General features: G+C 35.1%; 1 protein-coding gene, 2 long non-coding RNA genes and 2 pseudogenes across 3 annotated transcripts; 2 read left to right on the forward strand and 3 right to left on the reverse strand.

Moving 5' to 3' along the window:
- Nucleotides 1–2,649: 2,649 nt before the first annotated feature.
- LOC130999500 (uncharacterized) lies at nucleotides 2,650–9,224 on the reverse strand. The gene is made up of 3 exons (XR_009093531.1): nucleotides 8,624–9,224; nucleotides 7,908–8,166; nucleotides 2,650–4,536 (listed from the first exon to the last, which is right to left on the reverse strand). It is a non-coding gene; the product is annotated as an uncharacterized LOC130999500 (long non-coding RNA).
- On the forward strand, nucleotides 5,464–6,282 carry LOC130999494 (uncharacterized). Its single transcript, XM_057925034.1, has 2 exons — nucleotides 5,464–5,812; nucleotides 5,900–6,282. Exons 1-2 carry the CDS (start codon nucleotides 5,468–5,470, stop codon nucleotides 6,149–6,151), a joined length of 597 nt encoding a protein of 198 aa, XP_057781017.1. The 5' UTR covers nucleotides 5,464–5,467; the 3' UTR covers nucleotides 6,152–6,282.
- Nucleotides 6,934–7,611, reverse strand: LOC130999499 (uncharacterized). Its single transcript, XR_009093530.1, has 2 exons — nucleotides 7,445–7,611; nucleotides 6,934–7,244 (listed from the first exon to the last, which is right to left on the reverse strand). It is a non-coding gene; the product is annotated as an uncharacterized LOC130999499 (long non-coding RNA).
- A 64-nt stretch (nucleotides 9,225–9,288) lies between the features above and the next one.
- On the forward strand, nucleotides 9,289–24,780 carry LOC130998818 (chloroplast envelope quinone oxidoreductase homolog; annotated as a pseudogene).
- Nucleotides 16,750–19,142, reverse strand: LOC130998819 (MDIS1-interacting receptor like kinase 2-like; annotated as a pseudogene).
- Nucleotides 24,781–25,491: the final 711 nt, after the last annotated feature.

The following is a 25,491-nucleotide window of genomic DNA, read 5'->3' on the forward strand; positions in this document are numbered from 1 at the left end:
TTAAGTCTGGACGATCTTGAGCTGCTTGACCATCATATAATGCTTCTTAGATTTCTTTCCACTCTGGATTGCAAGTCATTGTAATGAATAGATCTGGTTTCCCAAATTTTTGTACTTATGCCAATGCATCAAGATATCTACGACGCATATCTCTTGGTCCTCCTATAAATGTTGCTGGTAGAACAATTCTTTTTCCAACTTCATTCCCTCTTAATTCTCCATTAAAGATACTATCCACAATTCCTTGATACAATTCTGCTCTCATACTTGATTGGTTTTGACGAAAAAAATCCAGTCTTGTTATCTCCAATTTTATATATATATCCACTATATATTGCTCTAATAATCTTCCAGCTATTAAAAGTATGGATTGTCTTGAATTTCTAATCTGTATCTTATAACAAATATATTATCTCCACGATACATTCTTAACGTTTTCTCTTCTAATACCTATAAATATAGAAAAATACAACATAAAAATAATAAAAGTTATATTATAGTGATTAGTGAAATAAATAAAGTATAACTATATGCAAAATAAATAATTGTGTTAACAATTCCTTAATTATATAAAAGAATCTCAAACCAATTAACAACCAAAAGATTTTCCATTCAAATTGCGTTTATAAATTTAATTAATTAAATGTACTCATTATCACCTAAACACTCTAAATACAAATCAACACTTTATGGATTTAGGTCATCCATGTACCAATAGTTAGTGGTAAGAGCAGGAAGACTTCAAAGTATATTTTTATATTTTACACACTCTTAAATCCAAAAGTTTAATACTATAATTTATCAAATTATTAAAATCAATTTATAAACATTATAAAAATGTAAAAAGTTAAAAGACATACCTTCTTCTTCGTTAGAGATAATATCGTCTGCAGTTATGGTTTTGCTAATAAAGTAGAAATAGAAACAGAATTTGTGCTACGAACTGAAGACGTTGGATCAATTTTTTTAATGTTTTGATGCCAACCCGTTTCGCCCATTGGAAAAAGAAATGGATATTGCAATGGATCATAACATCCATAATAATGCTTTATTCTATGTCTATCACCGGAATGAGCATGAACTACAATATCACGCTCCAATGGGATATTTTCATTAATTCCCTCAACCCATATAGCTGCAACTTCATCTGCATGTGGAGAATTATATACCTGTTGATCTAAGTTGATATCTTTGGAAATATGAAGTTGGACATTGTCCATTGAAAGATAATCTTTCAATCTTCAAAATTTTTTTGCATACGGGTTGATCTCTAAAATTCCCATAAGCATCTTTACAACTGCTTCTGGCAAAATTTGATTTTGCATTATGTTAAGTCTGTTCTCAACCTCACTTTGTATGTCATAAATGTATAGTTAAAAAAACGTAGGAGATGTATATTGTGGGATCAATCCAGGAAGATCATGATAAACCATTCCTTTTGCTCGAAAAGAATAAACTCCCCGTCTTGCAGATGCAAGTTCTTTATCCAATTTTACTCCGAACGAAGTAATGGGGAATATACTATTATAAGCCTGAATATTCCTTCTTAAACTAATAGCTTCTTGTGATTGAGTTGTAAACAATTCATCCAACTCGGGAGGAACTTCAGAGAATGCAAGTTTAATTTTTCCATTATCACAGGGCACGATCTGGTGCATTTATTTTATCAATCCTATGGCTGATATTGTATCTAGAGGGTGATTTTTTTTCGCAGGGTTCGAATCCTGGAGGGAGCAGAATATTTTAAATTTTGTTATTCATCAGTATATAATGCATTGTTCATCAGTATATACGGCCCTGTTCATCAGTATATATGTCTTATTCATTACGAATTTTTTAATTTTTATTTTTCATCAGTATATACATCTTGTTCATTAGATATACGTTTTGTTCATTAGTATTATATGTCTTATTCATTGTACTCATGTTACACGAAAAATAGGGGGTCTTACTGGAGCGCGCCCCTATATATATATATATGCATTGGAAATTGAAAGATGGATGCGAATAATAAATAAAGAACTTATTTTTTGTTCATGAGAGTTATGTTTCTCACAGCTTTGATCACTGATTTGATAAGTTACACGTCCAAAAAATAAGTTCTTTATTTATTGTTCAAAAATTTTTTGTTCATGAAAGTCAACAAAAAAAGTTTGTGTATTTAGGTGCCATTTTCCCTAAATTAAAAGTTCATAAGTTTTACATGTCCAAAAATTTTTCTCTTGAATAATTGATCTTTCAAGTCTTGCAATTTTGCTTGAAATACTCATGTAGTTAAGTCTGGACGATCTTGAGCTGCTTGACCATCATATAATGCTTCTTAGATTTCTTTCCACTCTGGATTGCAAGTCATTGTAATGAATAGATCTGGTTTCCCAAATTTTTGTACTTATGCCAATGCATCAAGATATCTACGACGCATATCTCTTGGTCCTCCTATAAATGTTGCTGGTAGAACAATTCTTTTTCCAACTTCATTCCCTCTTAATTCTCCATTAAAGATACTATCCACAATTCCTTGATACAATTCTGCTCTCATACTTGATTGGTTTTGACGAAAAAAATCCAGTCTTGTTATCTCCAATTTTATATATATATCCACTATATATTGCTCTAATAATCTTCCAGCTATTAAAAGTATGGATTGTCTTGAATTTCTAATCTGTATCTTATAACAAATATATTATCTCCACGATACATTCTTAACGTTTTCTCTTCTAATACCTATAAATATAGAAAAATACAACATAAAAATAATAAAAGTTATATTATAGTGATTAGTGAAATAAATAAAGTATAACTATATGCAAAATAAATAATTGTGTTAACAATTCCTTAATTATATAAAAGAATCTCAAACCAATTAACAACCAAAAGATTTTCCATTCAAATTGCGTTTATAAATTTAATTAATTAAATGTACTCATTATCACCTAAACACTCTAAATACAAATCAACACTTTATGGATTTAGGTCATCCATGTACCAATAGTTAGTGGTAAGAGCAGGAAGACTTCAAAGTATATTTTTATATTTTACACACTCTTAAATCCAAAAGTTTAATACTATAATTTATCAAATTATTAAAATCAATTTATAAACATTATAAAAATGTAAAAAGTTAAAAGACATACCTTCTTCTTCGTTAGAGATAATATCGTCTGCAGTTATGGTTTTGCTAATAAAGTAGAAATAGAAACAGAATTTGTGCTACGAACTGAAGACGTTGGATCAATTTTTTTAATGTTTTGATGCCAACCCGTTTCGCCCATTGGAAAAAGAAATGGATATTGCAATGGATCATAACATCCATAATAATGCTTTATTCTATGTCTATCACCGGAATGAGCATGAACTACAATATCACGCTCCAATGGGATATTTTCATTAATTCCCTCAACCCATATAGCTGCAACTTCATCTGCATGTGGAGAATTATATACCTGTTGATCTAAGTTGATATCTTTGGAAATATGAAGTTGGACATTGTCCATTGAAAGATAATCTTTCAATCTTCAAAATTTTTTTGCATACGGGTTGATCTCTAAAATTCCCATAAGCATCTTTACAACTGCTTCTGGCAAAATTTGATTTTGCATTATGTTAAGTCTGTTCTCAACCTCACTTTGTATGTCATAAATGTATAGTTAAAAAAACGTAGGAGATGTATATTGTGGGATCAATCCAGGAAGATCATGATAAACCATTCCTTTTGCTCGAAAAGAATAAACTCCCCGTCTTGCAGATGCAAGTTCTTTATCCAATTTTACTCCGAACGAAGTAATGGGGAATATACTATTATAAGCCTGAATATTCCTTCTTAAACTAATAGCTTCTTGTGATTGAGTTGTAAACAATTCATCCAACTCGGGAGGAACTTCAGAGAATGCAAGTTTAATTTTTCCATTATCACAGGGCACCACAATGAATGCAATCAGACACCTTTTTCAATTCATGTAGCAATGAACCTAAATGGATAAATAATATAAATAAATAAAAAATAATAGTTTATCATAACGTATTAAACGTATTTTTATCTTAAAAGAATGTAATACTTACAATTCAAATCACTTGCATTTCGTTTACGTTTCTTTTGCTTTTGTAGATTTCTTCTTTGTCTATATACCTCATTAGCTGCAATATATAAATATAAATATATTAATTAAAAAAAATATTTTGATTTGTGCTCATGTTGTGTGATATGTAGTGATTATAATATAGACAATTAATATATATACATGAAGATGAGCTTGTTTTGCGCAATGTAACTTTCATGCTCATAATTAGTATATAAATTTCAAAATCCTGCATGTAAATAAATATTTATTTTGTAACGCGATAACAATAAATAATTAAATGTCGCATCCATCATGAAATGTACTAACCAATTCTTTGAGCTCTAAGTTGCTCATAAAAGGTCCAGTGTTCCAAATTTTACAAACATTTCTATGTTCGGAGCAAAATATATGATTCTCGTGAGAAAAAAAAGGATCTCCTTGGACACCATTTCTTATTTCAAGATTCTCCTTGTCAAAACTGAGTTAAAAATTTTAGTAGGCCACTAAGTTAGGGCGGGTTGCAAAATTAGGCCATTTTTTTTCGGGCTTGCAAATTTAGGCCATTTATTTTCAATTTCGGCGCCCGTGAGCCACATTTGAGCCCGAACGGACTATTTTGCACGTGAGACGTGCGTGACTTTACAGGTGGAGCCCGAACGCTGATTTGGAATTCTATTTCATTATTTTATTTATCCTATTTACACACATGTAAAATTAAATTCTAAAATAATATATAATTTAAAAACATAAATTAAAAACACCAAAAAAATACTCAAATGAATTGACGTTTTGCATTCCACGTTTAAGAAACCCTTAATATTTTAACACATTTACAAAATACACATCAATCACCAAGCGAAAACCTCAGAAACTTGAGAAACCTCACTACACGAATCAATTGTTCATTCTTCGTCAGAAAACTTGAGAAATCAGCCCGTAGATCATCGTCGCATCGTATTTCAGTGTTTCGAAATATCATCTACGGTGGGTAGAGATAAAAAAATACGAAAAATACGAAAATATTTTAAATAATGTTTGCGAGGTTTTTAATTCCACAATATTAGAAGCTAGGGAGATGCCTATCATAACAATGCTAGAATGGATGAGAGAATGGTTGATGGTGCGGTTTCAAAGGCATAGGGATTTGGCTGAACTAAAGTGGAATGGAAGACTTTGCCCTAGAATCAAGAGAATTCTAGAGAAAAATGCTGCAAAAGTGAGAGACTGTATCCCAATCAAGGGAGATAACACACATTATCAAATCAAGTGCCATGATGGAGGTCAATTTCTTGTAGATTTGAATCTGTGGAGTTGCAGGTAATCATGATGGAGGCAGTTATGTTGATCATAACCATGTTTTTATTATTATGCTTATTTGTTTCTTGTTCATGGTGTTTTACAGTTGTAGGATGTGGGGTTTGAGTGGCATTCCTTGCAAGCATGCTATATGTGCTATAAATCATCAGAAAAAAAATAGGGATGATTTTGTTCATGAGTATTACACAGTAGCAACATTTAAGAAGATTTATGCAGCCACGATCTTTGGAATCAATGGCAAACAATTGTGGGAGGATAGCATATTCATACCACCTTTGCCGCCACTGATGAAAAGAGGAAGAGGTCATATGGGCAGGAGAAAAGAAGCAGATGAAGTGAATTTAAAGAAAACCAAATTAAGGAGAAGACAAAGCACTATAAAGTGCAGGAAGTGTGGTGGTGAAGGGCACAACTCAGTCACATGTGGAAGGCACCAGGTATATACACTAATGCTTAAAGAACTATTCACTGAACTTCCATGTACTTGCATAACTTATTGAGAAAGTTTTTGTCATATTTTATAGGTGTGTAGTCCAAGTGGAAATACACAACCACAACTACAATCTGAAATGCCTATTCAAGAATATGAAATACCTATTCAAGAATCACAGATTCTTTCTGAGAGTGGCATGTTTGGAGCAGTAACACAAATTCCTACTCAAACTGCCAAAGTTCCTGGGCCTTCAATGCTTAGTCAACTGAGACAAGGCCAATTCATTTTGGAAAGTCAGAAGAAGTTTCAGAGTTTGGCTGACATTCATAACAGGAGCAAGTAACCGATGGAGGATTTGGTTTTTTGATGAAGTTTGTTAGTGATGAAGACTGAGTGCTTGTGTTTTTGACAGATTATGTTTTTGATGGCTGTTATAGTCTTATGTCATCATAGATTAGTTTTTGAAAGATTGTGTTTTTGACAGATTATGCTTTTGATGGCTGTTATAGTCTAATGTAGTCTTTGATTAGTTTTTGAAAGATTATGCTTTTGAGCTGATTGGTTGTCCTGGATCGCATCTTATCAAAATCAGAAAAAATAATGGTTTTAATAGTATTTCTTTGCTAGAATTATATTCTAATCTGTTATGGTCATAGTATATATGAGTGTATGAGTTTGTGTTTATATGAAGTAAGTACTGATATATAATTTGCTGCACCTCTGTTAGTCTTATAGGAGCATTGATATCATTTGAGTTATATATACATAACACGCTGATTTGAACGGTAATGATACACACATATATATATATAACACTAATATATATATATTTGAGAATAGAATAAGCTTTTATAGGAGCACTGATATCATTTGAGTTAATGGAATTAGCTTTAATTTATCAACTTTCACCAAAATACTAGGACTTATCATAAGTAATGCAGGTGATGAAGAAAACTAATCATTATGAAATTGCACACAAATTTGCCATTACAATGATTCCCTTAATTTTTTTTTTTATCCAAGATTTCCTCATGAGTTAAAGACTCGATTTTTTATATACTCCAGCAAACTGCAACAAATATGATCTCTCATTAGAAGTTGTTGCTTGAAAGAAAAAATGCATCAGAACAATCAAATTAAATGCATATGTCCATTGAATGAATCCTTGAGTTCCTAGCTCAAAATTAAGCATTCTTACATATTCAAACTCATTACAACACAGTGAAGATTGAAAGAAGACAACCTCAGGGACAAACTTTTATTCAATACAACACTATTTGCTTGCAATTTCAATAACACATTAAAACACCACAGATCATCAACACAAAATCGCTAGTATTATCTTCAATTTTCTGTTGCTAGCTTTGATCTTCTCAACCTAAGCTTCGTAGTAATCCTGGAATAATTGTCTTTGATCGACGGCACATCGGATTTGTCTATAAAAACAAGGCAAAAACATAGCAGGATCAGTACTAGGCTAGGGAAGAAGTAGCTCGACTCTAAAGAAAGGGAAGAGTAGGAAGACTCGCTGGAAGAAGAACATGACTCTCTGCGGTTGACTGATAATATCCGAGCATGACCAAAAATTGAGCAAAATCGACCAAAAATTGAAAACCCAAGTTCACAAACAACTTACAGATTTTGGGCAAACCAGGTATCTTCTCCCTGGATTTACGTCGATCCACGATGTTCGAACCCGCGCTATTCTCCCGCATACATTTTCTGGCGATGAATTATCTTCACCCTTGTAAGACATTGACGCTGGATAGGACGTTGAATAGGTTTTAATTTGGGGTAATAGGGTTCTTCATTCTAATTTGCAAGTGTTTTTAAATTATATATTATTTTAGAATTTAATTTTACATGTGTGTAAATAGGATAAATAAAATAATGAAATAGAATTCCAAATCAGCGTTCGGGCTCCACCTGTAAAGTCACGCACGTCTCACGTGCAAAATAGTCCGTTCGGGCTCAAATGTGGCTCACGGGCGCCGAAATTGAAAATAAATGGCCTAAATTTGCAAGCCCGAAAAAAAATGGCCTAATTTTGCAACCCGCCCTAACTTAGTGGCCTACTAAAATTTTTAACTCGTCAAAACTTAATTGAACTTCTTTCTTTATGGATTAACAAATACACGATCAAAATTCATTTCACATGCACCCAGGAACACAATTTTCCATGCCTAGCTAACATATTCATCCCACAAATATATTCAGATTAGCAAGAAAAAAAGGTTTTTTTTTTAATCTTTCGCACTGTAACTACTCCAATTTATAAAGTTGCCGCATAATCCGGCCATCTTAACAACAAAAAATATCAAGATATCAAACAAAAGAATTCAAGGATCGTATATATACCTGCATAGATCAGATGAATCCGAGATCAGAGTTTATCACCAAGATCAATCATTGCACTGATACATATCCACTTTGAACTTGGATGAAAATTATAACATTTTTCAGAAAAAAAGTTAAAATTTCCAAATTAAAAGGACCACAAAACTTTCATATGTGTCTTTCAGTAGTTGACATTAGAAGCAAAGGATTCATGTCGCATCCACCTAAGGGACTGTGTGGGTTGTCTTGTAACCAAGAAGTGCCGCTGTACTTCATAATCACAGATCTTTCCATATTATTAGTATTATTTATTCCTTTTCTCATAATACGCAAACGACGAATAAATAGATACACTTTACTATAAGAAAACACTGTTACGTCCACCGTGGGAGGAAGTTCCAATTTATTACCTCCATAGTGGCGCACAAAATTTGAGATAGCAAGCTTATTAACAGACGAAGCGAGAATCAAAACTAACCTCAACCGGCCTTCGAAGAGGGGAGGCGGCGACCGGAAAAAAGACTAAGAGCAACGGTGAAGCGCGGCGGACCGGAGGCTCACAGCGGCGGCGAGGTTGTATGCGATGGTGCGGAAGGATGGCTTTGAGTTAGTTGTGAGGAGATAATTGATTGAGTTGGAGAAGAATTAGAACTTTAATTAATTTTTATTTATATTTAGAGTTTAGTTTAGTTAGTACATAAGATAAAGATTTTGATATATATAAATATATACGGAATTAGAGTGAACTTCTTCCATAGATAAGTATATTATATCCCTTAATTAAGATAATTATATTATATCCCTTAATTCACTCAATGTCATTCTCTTTAAAAAAGAAAAAAAAGAAAGAAGTCAATGAATTGAAAAATCGTGAGGTTGATAAGATAATTATATTATATCCCTTAATTCACTCAATGTCATTCTCTTTAAAAAGGAAAAAAAAGAAAGAAGTCAAAATTAATTGAAAAATCGCGAGCTTGATAATTATTAATATATACTAACAAATTTATATTTTAGGGGTAAAATAGGCAATCCACAAGTTGTCCCTTAAATTGTCATTCGCTCTTTTTCTATTAGTATAGATTTCTTGATGTTCTTGACAGAGAAGGTAAGCTGGTTGAAGGAGATGCTATGTTGGGGAAGATGTTGAAGCACGGTTCAGTTCCATCCGTTGTCACTTATACGTTGTTGGTTGATGGGCTCTGTCGAGCAGGTGACACGGCTGCTTGCTTGGTGATGTTGGAACGTATGAAGGAGGCCGGCTGCCCCCCAAACGTCTACACGTACACGACAGCCATCAACGGCCTTTGCCAGCGTGGGGAGTTTGAGGGCGCGGAGAATCTTGTGGTTGAAATGTCTAGGGCTGGAGTATCGCCAAATGCAGTTACATATGGTTTGCTTGTCAAGTCATACGTTGCAGCTAGGCGTTTGGACCGTGCTTTTGAGCTCGTTCGGACAATGTTCGAGGAGGGCTGTCGACCAAGCAACCAGACCTACACCGCGTTGCTTGCTGGGATTCTCGCGCTTGAAGCTGCAGATTGTGATGGAGCAGGGGAGTTTGGTGGTGATGAACATAAACCCTCTCACTTGCTGTTTATGGAAATCGGGATCAGCCACGCGTGGCTGCTTCTACGCAGAATCACAGACTGCGGTGGCGACCCTTCTGATGCATCCGGCTTTCTGATCACGGGCCTGACCGGAGCCGGGAGGATATCAGAAGCCGGTGTGCTTATACAGCAAATGGTGAGCTCGGGCCTCGCTCTCGACAGCGATGCCTGTGCTAGCATGACCACGCAGTTCAGAGGCCTCCCGAAGTATCAGCCGCTGAAGGCGCAGGGCTTCCCGTAGCAGGCCTTACAGCTCACCAGGCTCTCACGCAGTCGGCCGGGCTTAAACTCGACGGAAGTGGGGCCCAGAAGAACATTCTTATCACAGCCGCCTCGGGTGGCGTCGGCCATTACGCCGTCCAGCTGGCGAAGCTAGGGAACGCGCACGTGACAGCCACCTGTGGCGCCCGCAACATCGACCTAATGAAGAGCCTTGGAGCAGACGAGGTCCTCGACTACAAGACCCCGGAGGGAGCCGCTCTCACGAGCCCCTCGGGCAAGAAGTACGACGCCGTGGTTCACTGCGCGCCGCCCATCCCTTGGTCCGTCTTCGAGCCGAACCTGAGCTCGAACGGGAAGGTGATCGACGTCACCCCCGGCGTCAGCTCGATGCTCACTTTTGCTGTGAAGAAACTCACATTCTCTAAGAAGCAGCTGGTGCCAATAGTACTCCTCACCTCATCCCCAAGGGCGAGAACCTGCAGTATCTTGTTGATTTAGTGAGACAAGGGAAGCTCAAGACGGTCATCGACTCGAGAACCCCTCTGAGCAAGGCCGGCGACGCTTGGACGAAGAGCATCGATGGCCACGCCACCGGGAAAATCGTCGTCGAGCCGTAGAAGAAACTCGGGTAAGTTATATATATTGTCATTTTATTAATACTAGCTGAGATTACGTGCGTTGCACGTATAATCTCTTATTTAACATCTAAATAGTAATATATTTGAAAAAAAATGATAACACTATTAATTGTTAATAATTAATTTTAATAAATATTTGCAAGTACGTATAAGAAAGTATAAAAAAAATGAAACAAAAGTTAATATATGTACAATTAGGACCCTCAAAATTATATGATAGTCATTATAATAACTAATATGCTTGAGAAAGATTAGAATAACCAAAGACACATTGCTCTCATGTTATATAGCCCTACTAATTCTTTAAAAAATTTCTAAATCATAAAGCTGATTGTTATTATGGCTAGCTCCAATTATTATAGTTGCATATCATCCAAAAAGAGAGTTCATTAATTATATGTCGTTCCTTCTTCAGAAGTGAAGAGGAGTAATGTTATTAGGAAAGTCTTTTTTAGAATTCAATTCTTGATTCTCTTGTAGATTGTTATTCATTACTTTCCACTCAAATGCAGTATAGACCTAAACGTCTTTTTGTAAGTAAACATAATCAATAATGTAGTAAAATCTCTAAAATTAGAGAGAATACCTTTGTACGCCTTTTAATTAACATTAGATTCTTCTGATTGTATTCTAACTCATTTCCACATTTACATTGGTTGTGTCCTAAAGCTCTTGACTAAGTCTCATGCTTAAACCTAAATAATTTTATTTTTGACACTATGTATTTTAGACACATGATATCATTCTATTCTCATATCACATGTCAAATCTTAAGTATCTTACACCGGTCTATCCACCAAGATGAAACTATGCAAATATTAAAATTAATATCAATTATTTTGCTTAACATGAGTTCCACAACAACTGGTCCTTTTTGTCAAATTTATTTTCAACTTTTGTCTTATGTGAAGCTTTTTTCCATCCCACTGTAAAAGAATAGGTTTTTTTTTTCTTGCTTTTTTGGTTTTCCTACTTTCATCTCTAAGACCTTTGTTATTACGCTTTAACCCAAATATTTATGACAAGAATCATCTAAAGAAATTACAACAATAATAACTTACGGTAGATCCTGTTATATGTGAAAGATAAATTTCAATTGATGGATAGCATATATAATGTTGAGTTTTCTAAAGATCTCTTGGGGTAATCTTCAAATTTGAGTTTCAGGGCATAAAAGCATCTATTGAATAGAAAACAACTCAAGAAAATCTAGCTACATGTACAAAATTAATTAATTGTCATGACTTATCTTGATAATATTTCATGAAGTCACAAAATAATGAACTAATGTTAGTCTACCTTAAAAAATTATGTGAATAAAAGTATAATATATTATCAAGAACATTAATTACTTTTCATATTGATAATATACACGATTAAGTATATTTATTTATCCTCATTATTAGGATTTCTCCAATCTTACACCTTTCAATTGGATAAGAATAAAGCAAATTAGCTCAAACTATAGAAATTAATTATCAAAAACCTTGGGAGATATCCCAAAGCTCCAATCCATCTTAATGAACAATGAATTAATCTATATTTTTTATATATCAGGCTATTCCTTATTAGTAAACACCCTCTTACACTATTAGGGGACGTTCCCCTTGGTTGTAAATTTATTATGGGAAAATCATGAGGGATAAACAAAATTTCACCATTTAAATCATTCCGTTCTTTTCCCTCATTTCCTACAAAATAGAATTTGACTCTTACTTATTCTTCATTTTCACTACAAAGGAGGGATAATATTATCCCTCACTACAAAGGAGGGATAATATTATCCCTCCATTTTTAGTGTGATAATATCATCTCTTCTTTGTAGTGAAAATGAGGAATGAGTAAGGGTCAAATTCTATTTTGTAGGAAATGAGGTAAAAGAAAGGAATGATTTAAAGGATAAAATTTTGTTTATCCCTCCTTTTCCCATGATAAATTTACAAAAAGAACGCACCCTTAGAAGTAGAACTATGCATAAATGTCTTCTTTCCAACCACTGTCATGAATATTTTTATGAATTGTCTTATTCCTAACAAATGTTATGCATATATATTCCTGTAACTTGGTGAAGCTATCAGGTAGCAAGGACCTCCTGAATGTAAAATTTAGAAAACTCCTACTTATTCATACTCACTAAATCCATTACACATATGTAATAAATCTTCAAAACGAATCATCCAAGAGCTTATAATTATTCAGAAATACTTAAGTATAAAGGTTAAAAATGAATGTATAACTCCACACAAAAGATTTTGTCAAACCAATGAATTAATTTAGGAAATTTAAAGTTTAAAAAATATTAATGGACTTGAGATTGGACCAAAATACATGATTACATAAGAAATGTACAATTATTAGTTAAAGCCATCATAGATTGAGTTTTGAGTAATATCATAATAGTCATCCATATATACTTATTTTTCAGTTCATCTCATAGGCATAGAATGAGTGGAAATTATCTTTTTTTTTTTTTTTTTGATGAACTTACAATATTAAATAAAGAAAAACAGGCCGCGTCGAACCCAAGACCTTTGGCCTTGGGCATATAACCCCTTACCGCTTGGCCAACACACAGAGTGAAAATATTTTGATATAACTTAAGGTCGTTCCCAATATTCAATGAAATCATTAAGGATAATAAAGTTTGTGAAATTAAGCTTTATCTAAATTTAATTACTTAATTTAGTGAAGCAAAATATTAACAAAGTGAAATATACAAATCGTACACATTTTCATATATCTTAATGGTAGTTATGTCCATGTCAATCCTCTGTTCTTAATTAATGTATTAATTAATGTATAAAAGATAATGGTATTCTTTTTATAATAAGAACTACGGAGTATATGGTTAGCTTATTCCCAACATAAATTGGAAAAAAATAATCCTGAACACAATAAATAATATTGAGATAGTTAACTGAAATAAAAAATTAATCCAAATTCTAAAAGATTTTTAAATACAAATCTGACCCTGTTTCATATTTTAAGAATAATTGGATACTGCAAGTGGTCATGATAACATCTATTATCTATAGTATATAAATTAAAATATGATATTAAAACAATATCAAAGTGCTAATATTCAAGATCCAATTAATTATATATACTGTATTATTTTATCTGAGTTTGGAATGATATTATGATGATAATTAGCTTACTTTTGTTAACTTATTCAAATCTTTATTTTGATGGTTAAATTATTTTTTTCTTTTTGTGTACTAATTTAATGTGATCTATATTCCACACTTTTAATATATATTAATGTATAATGTATAATGTATAACATACAAATAATATCTAATAGATGATAGATAAAATTTTAGTAAGAAATTAAAAGAATTAGAACTTAAATTAAGACGGTAGAAAATCAGTTCAAGAATTCATTAATACTTAGTCAAATTTGCAAATTATTTAGATCAATCATTTTAATTGACAATTATCCTTTATACATTGATGTTTGGGACGTGGGCGACGGCGTCTTACCGGCCCATGTCCTGCTTCTTTGTTGCTTGTTGGGTTTGTTTGATGTTTCGTTTCTCGAGTTGTTGTTTCTTTATTTTTTCTCGTTGTTTGTTTCTGGCGATGGCGTTTTACCGGACATCGTCTTGCTGGGTTTCTTTCTTTTCGTTTTGGTTTTGGCCAGCTGGAGCCGGGATCGTTTTGGGATGATGGTTAGGCCGGAGTTCCAGAAACTTTCCTTTCCGCTCTTCTGGCCCTGTTGGTTTGTCTTAGACGGGTACTCTTTTTCCTCTCCTGGTTTTTCCCATTGGGTTTTCCATGGAAAGGTTTTAATGAGGCTCGGCCCTTAGTCTGCTTTTCGTGTGCTTTCAAGGGTTTTAGGTTTTTCTTTTCCTTTTAATAAAATCGCAATTTAATAAAAAAAAATCCTTTATACATTGATGTGCAACTTTTATATATTTATATAATTGAAATTTCTATGTGATTTAATTTTACTAATATTATTTGCACGAACGGGTAACAATACTATTATGTTATATTATTATATTACCAACTTATATTTCCCTTAATGCTTAATGCGTTTATATATGTTTTTTTTGGATATATTTGGTTTGAAAGTTATCATCTATATATAAATAGTGAGTGATTTGAAAGAGTTCAAACTAATTTAGAATTATCATAGGAACGAAATTCTTGTATGTTTGTGGTTAGGATAATATTAGTAATATGATATACATTGTTACCCTTAAAATAGATTTAAAAATAAGGACAAAAATGGCAAATCAAATTTTGTAAAACAAACCAAACCAAAGAATATCCATCTCCCAGCTCTAACACAAGCAAAGAAGGGTGGTGCTTACTTTACAAGCAGCACACAAGTCTTTGGAGACACGCATCAGCCATGACATCGGCAATGTAGCATTGATGCAAGAAACTTTCCTAAATCCCTTTCTCTTTCCGGCTACACGTTCACTTAGTGCTTCGAACTCACGTTCAACCAAGTACCTTTTATGATCCTAACAGAACTTGACATGTAAGAAATAACATCAGCTTTATATTACCAAATATATAACAAGAGCGTGTGTGAAGCAAAACTATCACAGCAAGTACTACAAAATCGTAGAGAAAGCACCAAAAAACTATAGTATAACAACAAATAAGCCTATAGCTAAGGCAGAATGACATCAATAGCAACCAACATAGGCATAATTTGAGCTAAGATCATCCATCGCTCATTCAAAACCTCAAAACAATCTCAAGTTCTTAGTGGTTGTGTTGAATTGATCGACAACATAATTTCTGCAATTAAAAAAATTATGAAATCTTCAAGTAATATGCAAATAACGCTATAAATTTATAATTGTCTAACTTTGTAATGCTTTCTTCTCTTTACATTGCATTTATTTCACAAAGACTTGTTCGATTAAAGAAGAGGACGAGGAACAAGTATATTAAGAACTATATTAAAATACACTATAAAATTATATGACGACTCAATGCATAATTATTTAGTTTAGGTCCGTCAATTTTACCTGGATGTATTTTTTAACACTGTGTCATAACGCTATAATATATGGATCTCTAATGATGTCCCAAGTAAAATATGAAACAACTCTATTGTCCGAGACCTAAACAAAGCTTCAACTTAAACACAATAAATATTCTAACAAATACGCATCTTTTGGGAAAATATGCGCGTTCGAGAGAGATAAACAAAAACACGAGCAAAATATGCATACTGTTGTTGGAGGGGCTCTCGGTCGTCGGAGGATTCCGGCAGGGGCTTGCGGCTGAGGATGGCAGAGATGCGTTCTTCGGCAGTCTTCAAATTGTTGAGATGCGTTCTTCGGCAGTCTTGGATGGTGAGAGAAACAATTAATATGGGATTTTTCTTGAGTGTAGGCGTGCGAAGAGAAACAAATAGGATTAGGAAAAAAAGAGTGATCATTCCAATCATATTTAGAGTTCAATTAGTATACAATATGTATAATATAATAATATATATAGTGTATATATATCGCTTAAGATACAAAGAATTATGATTAGTCTTCTTCTTCTTCTAATAATAATAATAATAATAATAATAACAATAGTAATAATAATAAAATGATATTACATTATTACCCTTAAAATAAATTAAAAAGTAGGGACATAATAGGCAAATCAAATTTTGTAAAACAAGGCTCTTTTATAATAGGTATAGATGAAAGGATGTTTGGGTTTGAGAATGTGTTCTTGTTTCATATAGTATGATACTATATAAATGTTAATATTTGTACATTCATTGCCCTGAAACTATTTAAGTAGCCGGGATCTTCTATTTCTATTTAAGGTCAATTGTGTAATTTAATATATTATACATTCAAGTGGCTCAAAACCAGGTCCTTTGAAGTCATTCAAAACTCAAATCCATAACCTAAAAGTAAACAAGGACAATGGAGAAAAGTTGAAGACAAAGACAAGATGCCTCCCACTACCATTACAAGAAAAAAGCAGTTGTGAGCTCAATCTGAATGCATTAGCTGCAACACTGACATGGAGCGAAAGGGCATCGACAAGCGTGGTGGGTTCGCAGCGAGTTCCTGAGACACCTCCTTCATAGACGGCCGCGATTTCGGATCAGAACTTACGCATTTGAGAGCTATTTTCACAACTCCAACAATTTCCCTGGAAGAATATATATTGTCATGTTATTAATATTCATCTGGAGATGCTAGTCTCTTGTCCAGGAGTTGTTGCACCATCAAGTTTCGAGCAAACGGTGCGGATGAGGATGATCCCTTCATCGTGGTCATGGAGGATACGAAATCCCCTGGGTGGTCCCCATACACGATTTCCAGTGCCAGAACTCCGAAGCTGTACACATCGCATTTCTCTGTAACCACCATGGTAAAGGCTAGTTCTGCAAGCAGCAAACATATCTATCATGAAAATTGATGGGGGGAAAATGTGTATTAATTCATCCAAGCTGTGCTTATGGATACCTGGCGCGATATAGCCGCTAGTTCCGACTAGTAGAGTCCGATTGGATGAGTCTGGATCCAACAATCTAGCTGTTCCGAAATCAGATAAACAACCTTCAAACTGTGAATTCAACAGTATGTTGCTGCTCGAAATGTCTCTATGGAGGATAGGTGGGCTGCAATCGTGATGCATGTAAGATAGTGCATTTGCAATGCCCTTCACCACATTCACCCTCTTCTTCCAATCTAACTCCACGGCTTCGCTCTCGTCCTTCAACACACTGAACAGGCTTCCTCTTTCCATGTAGTCGTAGATGAGGAACATGCTCCGTCTGTGCAGGCAATAACCGAAAAGCTTGACAATATGGCGATGGCGTATCTCAGAGAGAACCCTTGCTTCATTCCTGAAACACATGTCGTAACTAGGGTTCTCACCTTCGAATCTGTGAAGCTTTTTGACAGCAACGACTTTTCCAGTTGGCAGTTGAGCTCTGTAGACGCTCCCGTAAGCTCCAGTTCCGATGCAGTACCCGAAATCGAAGTCTGCTGTTGCTTGGATGATGTCTTGATGGGCGATGTTTCCGTCGAAGTTCCATATCTTGAATATGTCTCCGTGTCTCTGGTCATCATGAGGTGTGACTGCAGAGGCTGCTTTCCTTCTTAAGGAAAAGGTTAGAATCAAACCTGATGAAAACAAAAACACCACCACAGCAATAACATTATTTCGAAGAGGTTTGGCTTCCACCATCTCAGATTCATTTGGAAAATGTAACTCTGAATTTCCAAAGAACGATTCCATTGGAAATTTACGCCAGATGTCTTGTGGAATTTGACCTTCTAATTGATTGTAGGAAAAATCAAGATGAGTTAGTTTGGATAAGTTTCCTATCGCAGGCGGAATGGCACCGACAATTCCGTTATACGAAAGGTCAAGCACATGTAAGTTAGTGAGATATGCAAGTGAGAGAGGCATATCATTGAAGAGTCCATTGTGTGACAAATCGAGATGAGTTAGATTGGATAAGCTTCCTATCTCAGGCGGAATGGCACCGACAATTCCGTTGTAAGAAAGGTCAAGCACATGTAAGTTAGTGAGATTTGCAAATGAGAGAGGCAGATGACTGTAGAGTCCATTATTTGACAAATCGAGATGAGTTAGATTAGGTAAGCTTCCTATCTCTGGTGGAATGGCACCGACAATTCTGTTATAAGAAAGGTCAAGCACATGTAAGTTAGTGAGATTTGCAAGTGAGAGAGGCAGATCAGTGCTGAGTCCATTGTGTGACAAATTGAGATGAGTTAGTTTGGATAAGTTGCCGATCTCTGGCGGAATGGCACCGAGAATTCCATTAAAAGAAAGGTCAAGCACATGTAAGTTAGTGAGATTTGCAAGTGAGAGAGGCAGATCACTGTAGAGTCCATTGTGTGACAAATCGAGATGAGTTAGTTTTGATAAGCTTCCTATCTCAGGCGGAATGACACCATAAATGCCATAAGGCCCAATATCAGAAATGTCAAGTATCAGCAATTCAGTGAGATTTGCAAGTGACACAGGCAATTCACTATTTAGAGGATTGTCAGACAAATTGAGATAAGTTAGATTGGAGAGGTAACCTATCTGTGGTGGGATGGTTCCTTTGAGACAATATGAGGTGAGATGAATTCTAGTGAGATGTGGAAAAGCAAACACATCAAAATGGTTTAAACTAAGAGGAATAGTAGGATAAGAGCAAACTTGGAGGCTCATCGCCACAACATGAGCAGCATCATCACAAGTAATGCCAGTCAAATTGCAGTGATGAGTTGTGGAGTTGATATCATGACGAGGCCACCCAAATTTCATCAATGCCTGCATCTCTCTGCTCCTGCTTGCTTCTGCTGCTATCATCAACACTATGGCCATGATCAAAATGCGACTACTTATCCCAAAATCCATCATTTTTATTATTTGTGAGGATATGATACCTTCTTCCTTGATACTCCATATTCTTATACTTAGGTGGAGTATATTAATAATTGAATTGACTTGGACTTAGAAGTCTACTCAGGTAGTGACTAGCTATTACAGCCCCATTACATAAAATTCATTTTCCAACCCAAACTACAAGCTATTCCACAACTTGATTTTCTAGACACTCTAATACACGTTTTTCCATTTTGAAAAGCTCATTATTGAATATAATTGACTGACGTATATGCAGCCCCAAATTTTGAAAAAAAAATTATATAACAATTTGAATATTTACAACTTGTCTAGAGTAATTCCTAAACCTATATGCTAAATGTAGAAGGAAACAACGAAGGCTGAATAACTCAATACATTTACTGAATAAATCACGCGAGCGCATGAACGAAAAATGTACGTGTTTATTCAGTAAAATAACTATTCGTGCGGTCGCGTGATTTATTCGGTAAATTTATTGATTTATTCAGAACGAAATATAGTTACTTCTTCATAGATATATAATCTCAACCACTTACATAAATAGTAATGAATTATGAGCTGGAGTGTAATTTTATGAAGGGAAAAATCAAATTCTTCATTCCAGTATAGCTCTTATTTATAGAGCAATGATTACATGTTGTGATTAAGTTACAAAGCGGTTACTATAGCTAACCAAAAGCCACATCAGCTGCAGCTAATCCTAACTAATCTGAGCTTAGTTAGTTAAAACAGAAAATATGATAAAATCCTATTTCTAATACAACCCCCGCTGGAACTAGACTATCCTTGCTCAAAGGGTAAGTGACTGCAGATGTTGCGAAAATGAACAGCTGAAACAGGCTTGGTTAGGATATCTGCAAGCTGATCCTCTGCTCCAACATGACGAACTTCGAGTTCTTGTTTAAGAACTTTATCACGCACAAAATGCGCATCGATCTCGAATCTCGATGGAGTACAGGGTTAGATGCCATAGCAGTGGCACTGCGGTTATCACACCAAATGATTGGAGGTTGAGGAAGAGTATAAGCAATCTCAGCAAGAAGTGATTTAATCCAAACAAGCTCCATTGAAGTATCAGCCAATGATCTATACTCAGCCTCTGTGGAACTTCTAGAGACCACGCTTTGTTTCTTGGAGCTCCAAGATAACAAGTTAGATCCCAGAAACACAAAGTACCCTCCAGTTGATTTCCGATCATCAATCGAACCAGCCCAATCAGCATCCGAGTAGGCACACAGTTGAAGATAAGGAGAAGAAGTGAACTTGAGGGAGTGGTGAAGTGTACCCTTTAGATAGCGCAAGAGCCTCTTGCAGGCTTTCCATTGGAGGTCGGTAGGAGCCTGCAAAAACTGGCTTAACTTGTTCACCATAAACGAGATATCAGGCCTAGTAATGGTTAAGTATTGCAAAGCCCCAATGGTGCTGCGGTAGAGCGTGGGATAAGCAAACAATTCACTATCATTTTGGTGGAGCTTTGTACCAGTATCACAGGGAGAAAGTTGCGGCTTGCTATCCATGAGATTTGTCTTGACAAGAAGATCACGAATGTACTTGGCCTGTGATAGATAAAAAACACCATCTTTCTTTTTCACCTCAATGCCCAGGAAGAAATTCACACTGCCAAGTGTCTTAAGAGCAAATTCATGAGATAAGGTTGTGATAAAACTCTTGACAAGATCACTGTCTTCACCAGTGATAAGAATATCGTCCACATACACAAGTACAAGAAGTAACTTGCCTGCTTTCCTTAAGTAGAAAAAGGAGTGATCTGACGTAGAGTATTGAAAACCAAACCTTAGCAGATGATTTTTCAGCCTTTCATACCAGGCCCTTGGTGCTTGTTTGAGACCATATAGAGATTTCTTTAACTTGCAGATCCAATCAGGATGTGTGGCATCTTCGAAGCCAGGAGGTTGCTTCATGTAAACCGGCCTGTCTAAAAAACCATTTAGAAAGGCATTATTTATGTCAATATGTTGCACATCCCACTGAAATGCCGCAGCCAAAGAAAATAAGAGCCTTACGGACACAGGCTTTACAACCGGGCTAAAAGTTTCCAAGAAATCCAAACCTGCAAGTTGTTGAAAACCTTTGGCTACAAGCCGAGCTTTTAGCTTGTCAAGAGTATCATCCGCATGAAGTTTTACCCGATATACCCATTTACAATCAATCGGATTCACATCAGCAGATGGTGGGATTATATCCCAAGTATCCTTGAGTTTAATAGCCTCTATTTCAGCAGCCATGGCTTTGTACCACAGAGGGTTAGCAAGAGCTTCAGAGTCAGAGATAGGTTCAGTGAACGTTGTAGAAGATGGTGTGTGTGAGTCACTGGAGCCCGAGCAAGATGAATATGTGGAAGAAAAAATCTCAGTAGGAGATAAACTAGAGGTTGCGAGATAGATTTTTGGTTTGAATATACCACATTTTGAGCGTGTGGCCATTTTGTGAGTATTTTGAACTGGTGGAGGAGATGGAGATGGAGTGGGAACTGGAGAGTGATGAATAGATGATTGGGAAGATGATTGGGAATGTATGTGAGGTGAGTGAGTAGAAGAAGAAGTACTGGACTGGTTTGGTGATGAGTTTTGAATAAGAGGTGAATTTGGATCTTGAGTAGAAGCTTGGGCAGAGGACGAGGAAGATGAGCTGGATGAGTGTTGACTTATTGGTAATGGAACAGGTAGAGGTACAGAGGGATAAGTATATGATGGAGTGGGTAAAGAGGTGGAGGTATCAGTGAGAGTATCATTGGTCTGAAAGCAGGAAGCATAAGGAAACTCTGATTCATTGAACAGTACAGATTGAGCAATATATATGCGACCTGAAGGATGAAGACATCTATACCCTTTGTGCATAGGACTATAGCCTAAGAAAAGACATTTTGATGACCTAAATTGAAGTTTGGAGATGTTGTAGGGCCTGAGGTAGGGAAAACAGCTACAGCCAAATACTTTAAGCATAGTGTAATCTGGATTATGATGAAATAGAGACTTATAGGGAGTGGAGTTATTTAGAGAGGGTGTAGGTAGTCTGTTTATTAAGTATACAGCTGTGGTGAATGCATCCCACCAAAACTTATGTGGAAGTGATGCTTTAGCTAAGAGAGTTAGTCCAAGTTCTGCTATGTGCCTATGTTTTCTTTCTGCCCGCCCATTTTGTGGATGTGTATGTGGGCAAGGATGCCTAAAAACAATGCCTAGATTATCAAGGTAAGGTTTAAGAGGTCGATACTCGCCCCCCCAGTCAGATTGCACAGCTTTAAGTTTTGTGTTAAACTGCCTTTCAACAAACAAGTGAAATTTCTGAAAAATAGAGAAGACCTCAGACTTTTGTGTTAAAGGAAAAATCCATGTAAACCTTGTATAGTCATCTAAAAAATGGACATAATACTTGTATCCATCAATTGAAAGAGTTGAACTCGGGCCCCAAACATCTGAATGGATCAATTGAAAAGGTGCTGTGGTTTTTATTGCTACTGATGGAAAGCTAGTGGCATGAATTTTGCCTAGTGCACATGCATCACAAAAACTAGATAGAGAAGATTTTACAGTCATGTTGAGAGCCTTAAGAGCAGTACTAAGTACACTATTACAAGGGTGTCCTAATCTAGCATGCCATAGGCTTACATCAGAGGTTTGTTGAGCTATGAGGCAGTTGGAGTGGACTGAAGATTTGATTGGGAGAGAGAGCTTTGTAAAGTCCAAATGATAGAGTCCTTGCTTAAGCCTGCCTTCCAGTAGTGTTTGGTGAGTGATATTGTCCTTAACAAAACAAGAATCAGAGTGAAATTCAAGATAAACTTGATTATCAGAAGTAAACTGAGAGATGCTAAGAAGACTTTTTGTAATGTGTGGAACAAACAGGATGTTATTAAGAGACAGAGTTTTTGAAGAGATAGTGCAGGGTAAGAGAGTAGAACCAACACGTGTGATAGGAAGTTTAGATCCATTACCTACTGTGATGGTTTCAGATCCATGATAAGGAGTTTGGCTTTGAAGATTACTCAGATCAGGAGTAACATGAGCAGAGGCTCCTGAATCCAAGTACCATTCAGCAGTTGATTGTGGAGTGGCTGAAGCTATAGTGAAAGCAGAGGGAGAAGTTTGAGTGGATTGAGATCTAGCAACCTGAGAAGAGTTAGTTTGCTGCAAGAAGTTGTTAGAAGCAGATTCAATAGAGGCAGTATGAACTTGAGTTTGAGGATTTGAAGGTGGAGTGGACTCAGGTCCAGTGAAGCTCACATCGAACCGTTTGTAGCATTTGTATGCTACATGATTAGTTTTGCCACAGAGTTGGCAAATCAGTTTATTGTTGGATGAAAACCTACCTCCTCCCCTTCCACGGTTGCTAGAACCTCTGCCAGAACGTCCACCACGATTACCAAAATTCTGCTGATACACCACATTTGCCTGTGGTTGAAGAGTGTGATTTACAGTAGCAGTGAGAGCTGATGCCTGATTTTGTAACCGTAGCTCATGAGTTTGAAGTGCAAATTGCACTTCATGAATAGTAAGTTCATCAGCACGAGAAGAGAGAAAAACGCTGATGCTTTCAAATTCCGATCCTAATCCTTGAAGAATATAAGAGATAAGATCAGATTCAGATATAGGTTGACCTATATTGAACAATTGATCCGAGATTTCTCGGAATTTTAGAATGTATTCATCAACAGTAGCAGCTCCTTTCTTTAGAATTTGCAGCTGACTTCTCAGTTGCATTGCACGAGCCTTGGACTGTGAATGAAACACAGTCTCAAAAGCGCTCCAGATTTGAGCCGCAGTAGTGCAGCGACCAATGTAGGCCATCATTTGCGGAGTGATGGAGGAGAGTAACCAGCTAAACATGAACTGATCTCGCCGCAACCAGGCGATGTAGTCTGGATTTGAATTTGGAGTGCGATTTGCATCTGTGGATGGGGATTCCAGAAATTGAGGAGGAGGATTGTTTTGAAGCAGTAGATCTTCAAAACCATAGGCTCGAGCAGTAGCAAGCACTTGAAATTTCCAGAAACTATAATTGTTGCGATCCAATTTTAGAGCAATTTGAGAGAGAGAGAAGAGCGGAAGCAAGAGTTTTGTGGATCGAGAGAAAAATTTAGAGGCTCGATACCATATTGAATTATGAGCTGGAGTGTAATTTTATGAAGGGAAAAATCAAATTCTTCATTCCAGTATAGCTCTTATTTATAGGCAATGATTACATGTTGTGATTAAGTTACAAAGCGGTTACTATAGCTAACCAAAAGCCACATCAGCTGCAGCTAATCCTAACTAATCTGAGCTTAGTTAGTTAAAACAGAAAATATGATAAAATCCTATTTCTAATAAATAGTAAGTTATATTTTTCCGCCAAAATCACCTTACTATTTTTAGAAATAATTTATTTTTTTTTATTATTTTTTTTGTTCTTATTTTCGTCTACTTAAGATTATATGAAATATTTTTTTGTTATAATTTTCATATTGCCCCAATTTAAGTATTAATAAATTCTTGATCTTTTAAATATTTTATATGTGTTAGTCGTACATATAAATGTAAATAAACTATTCAATAAATATCTATAATGAGAATTATCACATATAACCTAACCATATTCCATTTGACGTCTACTATTTTATTTTCTCCTTCTTCTTCGCCACGCACACACAGCACACACTCTGCAAACTCGGGTAAGTATACATTGTCATGTTATTATTAATATGAAAGGATGTTTGGGTTTGAGAATGTGTTCTTGTTTCATATAGTATGATACTATATATATGTTAATATTTGTACATTCATTGCCTGAAACTATTTAAGTAGCCGGTATCTTCTATTTCTATTTAAGGTTGTGTAATTTAATATATTATACATTTTAACTTATTCTGAGCCACAGCGAGAAACTGCAAAATTAGTTTTGTCATGAAACACAATCCTAACACATAATAGAAAAGAGCCTAAGTCATCCTAATGCACAACTTGTGGATTGCCTATTTTATCCATATTACATATCTTATTTTAAAATTATTTTACATATTATATATTTATAAGAATATAATTCATTAGATATTACACTTAATTTATGTGATATATATCTATAGCTATTGATAAGGCTTATAGATAAATATATTCATTCAATAAATAATCTAATAAAAGTAATGAATTAATAGATTTTTTAAAATAATAGATTATCAAATAAAATAACATTAACTAGCGTCTAACCCGTCGAAATTGGACGGGAATTATTTTATGTCATCATTTATAATTATTTTATATTATTTTTATTACTATAGCATATGAAATAGTTTATATATTAATTATTTCTTTAATTAATTTGATATGATCAAATTAAATTAGTAATACAATATTTAAAATAATATTAATTTTAATCACTTTCGCCAATTAAATGTTGCTTGTGATAATAGAAATATACATTTTTATATAAATATTCATTTGATTAAGTTTATAAAAAGTTGATGTTGGGATTGAAGATTTTAGAAGAAAAAAACATGTAAGTTTAAAGTATGATAT

The sequence above is a fragment of the Salvia miltiorrhiza genome, chromosome 8 (assembly GCF_028751815.1).
Source record: "Salvia miltiorrhiza cultivar Shanhuang (shh) chromosome 8, IMPLAD_Smil_shh, whole genome shotgun sequence".
Lineage (NCBI taxonomy): Eukaryota > Viridiplantae > Streptophyta > Magnoliopsida > Lamiales > Lamiaceae > Salvia > Salvia miltiorrhiza.